The following is an 11,247-nucleotide window of genomic DNA, read 5'->3' on the forward strand; positions in this document are numbered from 1 at the left end:
TTACGACTGACCAGGGATCTGGGTAACACAAAAACTACCCAAACACTGGGTTGTTACGACTGACCCAGGATCTGGGTAACACAAAAACTACCCAAACACTGGGTTGTTACAACTGACCTGGGATCTGGGTAACACAAAAACTACCCAAACACTGGGTTGTTACGACTGACCCAGGATCTGGGTAACACAAAAACTACCCAAACACTGGTTGATACATCTGACCCAGGATCTGTGTAACACAAAAAGTACCCAAACACTGGGTTGTTACAACTGACCTGGGATCTAGGTAACACAAAAACTACCCAAACACTGGGTTGTTACGACTGACCTGGGATCTGGGTAACACAAAAACTACCCAAACACTGGGTTAATAACACAAAAATATCAACCCAGGAGATTTTTTAGAGTGTAGGAAACAGTATCAATGGTCACTCGTGTGCTTAATTGTCATAAAAACACAGACTTAATTTTCTTTATGCAAAAATATCCTTTTTGAGTTTGGGGTTAAAAAAAAACAACCAAGACATGTTACAAGCTTACAGAATACAGTAAGCAGAACACTACTATCTATTTTCAGCACTGCATTGTATAAAGAAAGCTTGGTTAACCACATTGCTCCTTCTGAATGAAACACTGCTTTTCATTGACCCAGATGATGTTTTACTGCATAATGATGGCGAATCAATGTATCATAATTCCCTGATCTGTAACATGAAGTGTTTTTCATGAGTGAAGTCCATCAGTGCAAACAGAGTGTAATGGAATACAATGAAATCAAAGGAGAGAGAGGATAAGAGGGACAGGGAAGAGAGGGAATCATTCCTCTGCATTAGCAGAGCAGGTTATATTGATAGATGAGTGTGAAGAGAAAGAGAACATCACTGAGGAGACAATGATGCATGATCCAATCAAAGCACGCGGCTCACTGTGGTGTAACCGGAGCCAACTGCACTGATTACTACGCGAGGAGGGAAGACACGGGAGAAAGACGGAGTGCTGCAATGGGAATCCCCCAGGTTTACTGCCTGCAGTAGACACTACTGTCTCTTTGATAGACGTCAACAAGCTTTAAAGGAATAGTTCACACCAAAAAAAACCCAATATAAAGCCATTACTTACTCACACAATCAAAAAAATAATATTTAGGCCTGAATTTAAGATTCAACAGCCCAGCATAAATACAACAGAACAAAGATATTTATGAAATAAACAGTGCACTCAAATAAATGCTGGGTTAAAAACAACCCAAGCTGGGTTGAAAATGGACAAACCTAGCGGTTGGGCAGTTTTATTTAACTCAGCTATTGTTTAAAAATGACTATATGGCTGGATTAAAATGAACCCAAAAAAGGCTGGAAATTAAAAATCAGACACATAATTACTAGAGGCAACAATAATAATCAAAAGGTGAACATTTATTAATAAAAAATTTAATAAATGTTTATTTAATTATTATTCATTTCATTATTAAAACATATTTGGGTTCATTTTAAGCAAGCAATGCAGTAATTTTTAATCAATAGTTGAGTTACAAAAAACTACACAGGTTGGGCAAACATTTAACCAAATCGCTGTTAAAACATTTTTTAGAGTGTTTAACAGTATAGTTTTCAGGTACAGAAATTAAATAAAGTAATAAAATGTAAGGTAACACTGCTGTATAAATTAAATATATATTAATCCTTATTAAAGTTGCAAAAGTTATTTAGTAAAGAGCAGTGAGCATTTTATTTCTTTATTTCTTTCATGTTTGATTAACATTAATGACAGACTTTAGCGGGTTTATTAGGCTGCTGTCACTTTAAGGGATCCATTTCGTGTGAATTTTTCAGTTCAAGCGCAAGAAGACGTGAAAGAGAACTCAATTCAGTATTCAGTCTGAGATATGGCTTTCTGCGTGCGTGCTTTGGATGTGTGCACACAAAACTTCTCACACTTCTTGCACTTTAATATTTAAATTGGCGAGGCTTAAAAACACGTGCAAATGATAAACTTTGGTGAAGATGCAGCACTGGCCCGATCGGGACAGTGACAATTCTGTCAATTGTCCCGAGTGTTGTTCACACTAGCACTGAACAATATATTTTGTACATTTCATTTTGTTTTAGTATGCATTTTATTTTTTTACTCAGAGAAATACGTTGGATTATGCAACAAATACATGTGTGCATCTCTACATATTATGATATATATATATATTCTTACAAGACAACAATACCAAGTAATACCGGACAAGACGGGATGAAATCCATCCTAAAACCCTCAAGTAACACAGAGGAAGGAGAAACTGTGAAAATCTCAAACACGCCTCTGCTTGTGGGACTCCCAGGCGTGTCTTCTCCCGAGAGTCTCTAGAAATCAGTCTCAGTTCAGACAGGCGTGTAATAGGCTGAGCTCACATGATTGCTGTATGTATTCTGCATCCTCCAACCAAACCCAATAGATCATCACAGAGGTCAAAAGGAGGAAATGGCCAGATCCAGACTCATTTAAAACTGCTTAATCAACTCATTTTGAGCTTTTTGCCCATGTGCCTTTTCAGAGTCTGATAAAATGTTCCAACATTGTATCAGGCCAGAAACTGTTCCCATAGGGAATAAAAATCACAAATGAGATCTTCCTTATTCTTTATATCTCAATTGCTCCCACATGGCAGTACGATTAAGTGGAGAGCTTCAGCAAAAGTGGAGACTCAGATGTTTGAGAAAATGATTCTTGCATGTGTTTCAGAAGAGATCTCCCAAACTGCGCTCTTTTACCAAGATACCGAAAGTCTGCAATCAAACAAATCTCACTATTCTGCCAAGCTGCTATCCACATCATTTTATAGCTATATTCTTACTTTGTGCCAGCATTCGACTCATTTCTATTTTATTTTAGGAAAAAATATTGATGCACAAAATGAAATGCTCCATTCTGTCTCCTAAGCAAGTCTCCAAGAGGAGCCAGCAAAGCCAAGATTTATATACACTGCAGTCGCCTCCACACGCTGATAATTCATCATTCAGACAGTCATCTAAAACATTATTAACACAGAACTGTAATGTTCATTTGCCAAAAACAACAATACAAATCACTTGATTCATTTGTGTCTACTTTTTTTTTCTCCTAAGCAGGGTTGCCAGGTTTTCACAACAAAACCCACCCAATCGCTACTCAAAACTATCCCAAAACTAGCCCAATCGCATTTCAGAGTAAAAATCGCATTTCAGGGGGTAAAATCCGCATTTTTGGCAGGGTTCCCCTGGTAAAATTTGCATTCCAGGGGCTAACAATCATGTTATTTGGGGTCACTTCAACCCGCGGGCATGAAAAGCAACCCTCAGTGTAAAAGTAGTCCAATTCCATGGGAAAACTGCAGACTTGGCAACACTGCTCCTAAGGAATTGTAGGAGAAACATAAGAGACAAATTTGATACGAGAATGAAACTAACCCTTTCATTATCATGCTGTTCTCAAAACGAAACACAATAAACATCTTACAAACTGGGATCCAGTGTAAAAATGGAAAAAGCAATTATAAAACATAAGATTAAACTGAATAAATAAATAAAATTTTGATTAAAATAAATTAAACATACAACACTAATTATTATTTTATAATATTACAACATTTATTATAAATAATTTATCTGTGCACATCATTATTGTTTTAAATACATGTTCCTAACAATCATTAATCCAAATAACTTCTTGTCCCTCTTGCAACATCTCTTCTCTTCTCTGATGACGAGGGCGGGGCAACCTGTCACTCACATGAGATCCACCAATAGCAAACCACCACCATCCAATCAATTCCCCAGAGACAAAATCAAGCCCCGCCCTACATTTGTTCTTGTTATATACGTACATCACAATATAGGGAACAAAAGTTGATTGCAATTTCCATTTCATGTCGACTAAATAAATAAATAATATCTAAACTAAATATTTTGCAAATAATATTTATAATATTCATTTTTTTTTTACTTTATAAACTGGTATAAAATGAAAGAAAAATGTATAAAATTTTAGGATGGGGGTCTCTCTCGCACAAGGATAGTCATATTTGGGTGTCTGTGGCATCTGAAAGATTGAAAACCCCTGTACTAGACTAAACGTGACATCTAACGCTATCTCATGACTAATTTGTACGTATAGGTGGCCAATACGTACGTTCTCACTCGTACAAATTCATACGATTTGTCTAAACCCCAGAGACGAGTAGGTTTATGGGCGGGGTTAGGGGTAGGTAATTTGTACGAATTCATTCGAATTTGAAACTTGTAAAATACGTACGATTTGGCAAAAAACATACGAGTTAGCTTTTCAAAGCTTCAAATCATTTGATTCGAAAAATGATTCACTGTTTCGAAGCATTCTGCTGGTCAGAACAGTGAAAATGCCACAACAACATGCATAAAAACACCTTTTACAAACCCATTGCATGTTTTATTGAAAGTAAAATATATCAAATGCAACTAACTAATCATCTAATAAGATTAGACATGACATATCTGTATAATATGTGTTCTTTTATCAATTCTCAGGGCTTGTTTTGTTTGTTCCATGGATGGCTCAGCTAAACAGGCCAATAAGAGACTATATTATTTATTTTAATTGTACTAATGTCTAAAACTATCACGTAAAAAAAACACATGTTCAATGGTTTGCCACTAGGGGGCGATCTCAGTTAATCCTCATGATGATTAATGGATTCACAGAGATCGCCCCCCAGTGGCGAACCATTGAAATTTAACGTTTCGAAAAAGTTATGTCTTAACGAAGCCTCGTTTACTGAAATCACGTGACTTTGGCATGATATACGCTCCGAACCACTGAATCGAAACTTCATGAAACATTGTTTCAAAATCCCCCATCACTAGTACGTAATTTCGTACGAATTAGCCACCGCGTAAAAAATTGCCGTGAGATCGGGTTGTGACATCTAATTATCCAGCTCCGCATACAGTCATAAAGGCTGTTTAGTTGGTGTCTCCTAAATGAAATGAATGAAAAAGTTAAACAAAAGTAAGGTTTATAATTGATAAACAGTTGTTCTATTAATAGTAGCAGACGTGTTCATGCGTGAATTGTCAGTTGTTATTGTCTGGGCACTAATGAAGCTCTCCTGTCTTGCTGACATGAGTGATGAGTGATGGTTGCAGCCTGCAGAAACGTCTCCAGAGCTCTGCATCAGTTTCTAACAACTGAGAACATGTTACCAACCGTCTGTCTTACACAAAGTTTCCTCTCACCCTGAGCTGAAGCTGCTCTGATACTTAAATTTTGCATGAAGACTAAAATACTTCTGCTCACAACCACGAACCGAAATAGAATAAATAGGTCAAATAAAGCACTCTGTGACTTTCATTCTGTCTAAATGAAATTGTGCATCTTAAAGTTTGTGTTTATCAATCAACATGCATCTTTTTTGTGGTGCACGAAAGTTATAAACATTATTTGAGATACAACATTTCCAGTGAAAGTACATTCATTCTGCCTCTGCACATTTGTATGTTCACCAACGTTCAAACGTTCAGTGCGTTTCCTATTTATTTATTTGTTACCACAGCATCACTATATGCCACTAATTTGTATCCTGAGTATGTTTTCCAACAAACACAATAACTAATAATTCAGATTATCATTATCATTTGAGAAATAACTGATTGAATCAATGATGCATCTGTGAATCAATTTTGTCCCCTATAAAAATAGTCTGATTGTGACTCACTGTGTGTGAAATGGCAGAGGGTTTGGCTTAGATGAGGAGGAAGTGTTTGCGCCGTCCCTAGAAAACCCCCATCATGACAAAGCCCGAGCACCTCTCATTCAATGACTTTGAAGCTCTTCTGGTGGAGGGAGGTATATAGAGACTTCACACTGAGATGAAAGGAAGATGGAGACTGAGATGGAAGTACAATGCACAAAACACACATTAATTTAAGCTTAGTTGCTAAATAAAGTACACTTGCTAGACTGCGCTGCTTTTCAGAAGTCCTGCAGAGCACGTACATCGAACAGTCCAGTTTCGTTTTACATGCGGCCAGTTAATCTGAAATAGTAGTTATGATAAAGACTTTGTTTTAAAAGGGTCATGAACTGCATTATTTTATTATTTTATAATGTTTTCTGGGGTGCACTTATAATGTTAGTATGATTGATTTTGATATCAAAAATGGTCATAATTTAGAAATAAAAGGCATTTTTCCTACCCTGATTTGAACACTCTGTTTTAAGGGGCATGTCTGCTGTGATTGGCTGACATATGAAATAGCTAAGTATTACTCTCTCGAACATTTAGATCTATGGCATTATATTTAGATTGTGGCATGAAAGGTTGCAGTGATGAACATGTAGTCGATCACAGACATGTTGTTGATCACATGAAAGCAGTGATCTCATCAATTTCTGCACACTGACGAATGCTTTCATCATAACTAACAGTGCAAATGCCATGTAAATAAGAGATTTATTGATTCTAACTCGTGCTGTTTGATTGACAGCTCCAGTGATTGTTAAGGGAGCGTTCTTTGATCGCTTTCTATATATAATTTAATCACCGTTTAAATAACAGATTATTTTCATCCTACTGAGAGAAACAATGTGAAGTTGAGCGTTTAGTCACTGGTTTGATTTACTGACAATAAACGATTTTGAGACAAAAACATCTTACTGTACTTGAATCATTATATATCAGAAATCACTGGTCACTGGTGATTTAGGTTACACATGTACACATAATCTGTACATAATTCAATTTTTTTTACTCACATAAGTGTGTTGAGCCGTTCCTGTTGGATCCAATATATAAGGCACTGCATCATTTTTTAATTTCAGGCTCTCTGCAAATTCAATGCAGTTACTGTGTTTTTCCACAACCTGGCACTGAACAGCATTTTGCGCTTTTTAAAGGCAAGTTTATCACTTAGTTTCTTGATCCAGTGTAAGTGTATGTAAGTATCTATAGCCTGGGACGCATCAAGCTGACTTCACAAAACTAGCAGCGGTGTTGTCTCCTCGCGTCGGCTGCGTCTGCACTTGAACACAGAGCACAGGCAACAGACAAATGCAAACAAGCCTGTGCATTCTGTGCCTGCGTGTAAGGAATTAACTGTTTATATCAGCAGATATCAATAGTCTCCATTTGTCATTCAAAAGGTGAAAGTATATGATATACAGATATACGAAACGTAAACAAAGCAGCGCTTGCTTACCATTTTGAATATCAGTTATGTTGATAACTTTCTTCATTTTAAAGGATTAGTTCAGTTCAGAATTAAAATTTCCTGATAATTTACTGTCATCCAATATGTTCATGTCTTTCTTTCTCAGTCAAAAAGAAAGTTTTTGAGGAAAACATTCCAGGATTTTTCTCCACATAGTGGACTTCACTGGGGTTCAACGGGTTGAAGGTCCAAATGTCAGTTTCAGTGCAGCTTCAAAGAGCTCTACATGATCCCAGACGAGGAATAAGAGTCTAATCTAGAGGAACCATTTTATAAAAAAATAAAAATGTATATACTTTTTAATCACAAATGCTCATCTTGCACTGCTCTGTGATGCTCCACGTATGATGTAATCATGTTGGAAAGGTCAAGGAAATCGAACAAAGTGAAAGTGCAAAGACTAAGTCTTAAGTTTTAAAACAACTATGTTGGACAATTTTGAAGTTGGAGGAGAAAATGAGTTTTTCGCCCTACCGCGGTACTTCCGCCTACGTGTGACCTTTCCAACATGATTACGTCATACGTGGAGCATCACAAAGCAGTGCAAGACGAGAATTTGTGGTTAAAAAGTATATAAATGTTATTTTTTATAGAAAATGTCCGATGGTTTCTCTAGATGAGACTCTTATTCCTCGTCTGGGATCATGTAGAGCTCTTTGAAACTGACATTTGGACCTTCAACCCGTTGAACCCCAGTGAAGTCCACTATATGGAGAAAAATCCTGGAATGTTTTCCTCAAAAACCTTCATTTCTTTTCAACAGAAGAAAGAAAGACATGAACATCTTGGATGACATGAGGGCGAGTAAATTATCAGGAAATTTTAATTCTGAAGTGAACTAATCCTTTAAGCGGCTCATGTTGTTATGAAAATATTCACATTTTGGAATGAGGTGGATAACATAACATTAGACCAGCCTTACACTTGACTTACTTTCATCACTTTAACATTTATTCTTGTGCACTGACTGAACATCCAATCAGTGTTTCCACTCTCAAAGCCCAACGTCGCCTTGATGAGTATCTTTTTGATGCAACAAACCTGCAAACTTTGGTAAATCCAGTGATTAGTTTTTCCTCAACATTGCTCATTTTATCAACATGGTCAATAAAGCCAGCCAATCTGATTCGAACTTCCAATTTTACTAGCTACATTCTGCCTTTAGAACAAATGGTGCAACCAAAGAGTAAGTTACAAACTAGCTAGTAGCCTCTAGTGTTGACTTTACGTTCCAATTTAATTAAGAACATACAAATGTCTCGTGCAACCCTAACCCAATCCTGATGGTTTTGAGGTAGTGGAAATAACAAGAATATATGAGGAGGATAGCATTTAAGCCTGAACGAGAATGGCTACACCACATTCGCTTCAGTTTTCATCTGCGAAGGCGACTACTGATTGTCCGTATGCAAGGTTGCATGAAGCATGCAGTGACAGTACTGCTGAATACATTACTCTGAGTTGAAAGAACTACAAAGTGCATGGCTATTGATTATTCACTGCAGATAGAAAGTGTAAAACAGGAGCCAAGGGCTGTAGGAAGCAAATACACAATAACTAGGGGGCTGCCTCGAAGGGGTACTTGCTCTTTAGTGACCTATAACAGGGTAAATGTTATCCAGGACATGTGGGCATCAGCACATTTGGTTTTTGGGACATGAGCCCCACAGCAAACCGCAAGCCTGAGGGTTGGTCCTGAATGCAGAAGTCCAGCAGGGAGTTGGCTTGGCCGCACACCTCCTCGCAGCCTGGTACCCGTGAGAGTGTCAACACTAGAGGGTGTTTATTGGTCTTCAGAGGACTTATGCTGGGGAAATGCCAATGGAAAAGTGAAGTCTCTGCAGAGAGCAAAGAAATGTTGTCTTGGCAAGGCAAAAGCCCGCTGTGAGATTCTACGAAAGGTCATGGGGTCAAGTAAGGTGCCAGAGGCTGTTGCTGCCAAATTAAAAGTAGCACTTGCTGTACTATTTTCTATTTATGTGTCTTGTAGTTCTATTCTATTTATAAAGTGTTAAGGTCCGTTCATGCAAGGATGATAGAAGACATTGTTTTAAAGGATTAGTTCACTTCAGAATTAAAATTTCCTGATAATGTCATCCAAGACGTTCATGTCTTTCTTTCTTCAGTTGAAAAGAAATGGAGGTTTTTGAGGAAAACATTCCAGGATCACTGGGATTCAAGGGGTTGAAGGTCCAAATGTCAGTTTCAGTGCAAAAGAGCTCTACATGATCCCAGACGAGGAATAAGAGTCTCATCTAGAGAAACCATCGGCCATTTTCTTTAAAAAAATAACAATTTATATACTTTTTAACCACAAATGCTCATCTTGCATGCTCTGCGATGCGCCACGCATTACATAATCATGTTGGAAAGGTCATGGAAATCGAACAAAATGAACGTGCAAAGACTAAGTCAAATGGCCTTTTAAAACAATGATATTGGATGAGGAGGAAAAAATGAGAGTTTTTCGCCCTACCGCGGTACTTCTGACTACGTCACGCGTGACCTTTCCAACATGATTACGTAATGCGTGGCACATCACAGAGCAGTGCAAGACGAGCATTTGTGGTTAAAAAGTATATAGATTTCATTTTTTTTTTAGAAAATGGCAGACGGTTTCTCTAGATAAGTCTCTTATTCCTCGTCTGGGATCATGAGCTCTTTGAAGCTGCACTGAGACTGACATTTGGACCTGTTGGTCCCCATTGAAGTCCACTATACGGACAAAAATCCTGGAATGTTTTCCTCAAAAACCTCAATTTCTTTTCGACTGAAAAAAGAAAGATATAAATGTCGTGGATGACATGGAGGTGAGTAAATTATCAGGAAATTTTTATTCTGAAGTGAACTAACCACAACTATGACACTGGAAAAAATTGTTTTTGAAAAAAAACATTGACAGCCAATCAGAATCCATCCTGCTCTAGCATTAATATTGCATTTGATTTGGTGAAAAAAAAAAGAGTATTCCTTTAAACAGTAAATATGTGCAAACAACTAGTTCACTAGTTCACCACTAGCTGATAGTTCAAATATTCTTCCTCATGCTTTTCCTGTTCTCAAGTCTTTTCCACACAATGAAAGCGGACAGTGATGTACACTGCCAAGCTCAAAAGAGAAAAACAAAAGCACCATGAACATAATCCTTATCCTAAATCTAAAGTAAGCAAGTTACAGATTGAAAACCATTATTAATATACCTCACATTTAATTTGGCCCAATAACCGATTGTGACACAACAAGTTTGAATATGTGATTTGAAATCTATGGTGACAAATAAGTCCATTGTAATTTTATAATCAATAGAATAAGCCATTTGAATTGGGAACAACTGAAATCTTTTTCTAATCGCCCAAGAAGATTAATTTTTTTAGCAGAAAACCATGCATTTGGTGACTTACCTATAGTGGACACCACTGTCCCAACAAAATAAAACGCCCCAGTAAAATCCCATCTGGGTCGAAGAGCATCGACCCGAACTCCAGCAGCAATCGCAGCCTCGTACTCTTTCAGGAAGGAGCTCAGATCCTGCAAACTGATATTGAACGTGTCGCTAAAGTTCAGGAGGGTCCGGTTCCAGCGCCCATGCGCTCGCAGCTCGGACGGGCTCTCGATGGCGGAAAAGACCGCAGCGCCGCACAGCAGGTACACGATGATGAGCACGGCGAGCAGCAGAAAGCGCCCATTGTCTTCGTTAATGTGAAGGGAGCGGCAGCCCTGCAGTCGCAGCGCCGGCATCATCCAGATTTCAGCACCACCGGCGCAGTGGACCAATGCAATGACATGGATCCTCTAGAGCTGCTTCTCGAAGACACTCCAAGACCTCCTAAGATAACGTTAGTGACGGGGAAAATACGTATCAAACACGCCAGATAAGTTTTAGAAAAGAAAAAGCCTTAATTTAAGACGCTTACCAGCTTAATTTATCCATTTGCCATTGTTTCAATGACACGAATCCTCTCGCGCTCCTGCTTTAGGACGCTCCAGTCTTCTAGGATATTGCACAAATTTGTATTAAACAAGTTTTGAACTTTGC

At 38.0% G+C, this 11,247-nt stretch overlaps 1 protein-coding gene across 1 annotated transcript in view; it reads right to left on the bottom strand.

Annotated features, from left to right (window-relative positions):
* Positions 1-10,952, bottom strand: part of kcnk12 (potassium channel, subfamily K, member 12) — a 42,361-nt gene extending 31,409 nt beyond the window's left edge. The window contains exon 1 of the mRNA XM_067385062.1: positions 10,613-10,952. Coding sequence (XP_067241163.1) covers positions 10,613-10,952 — 340 coding nt within the window. The remainder of the gene's footprint in view (positions 1-10,612) is intronic.
* Between the last annotated feature and the right edge of the window lie 295 nt (positions 10,953-11,247).

This window comes from Chanodichthys erythropterus, chromosome 5 (genome assembly GCF_024489055.1).
Source record: "Chanodichthys erythropterus isolate Z2021 chromosome 5, ASM2448905v1, whole genome shotgun sequence".
Classification (NCBI taxonomy): Eukaryota; Metazoa; Chordata; class Actinopteri; order Cypriniformes; family Xenocyprididae; genus Chanodichthys; species Chanodichthys erythropterus.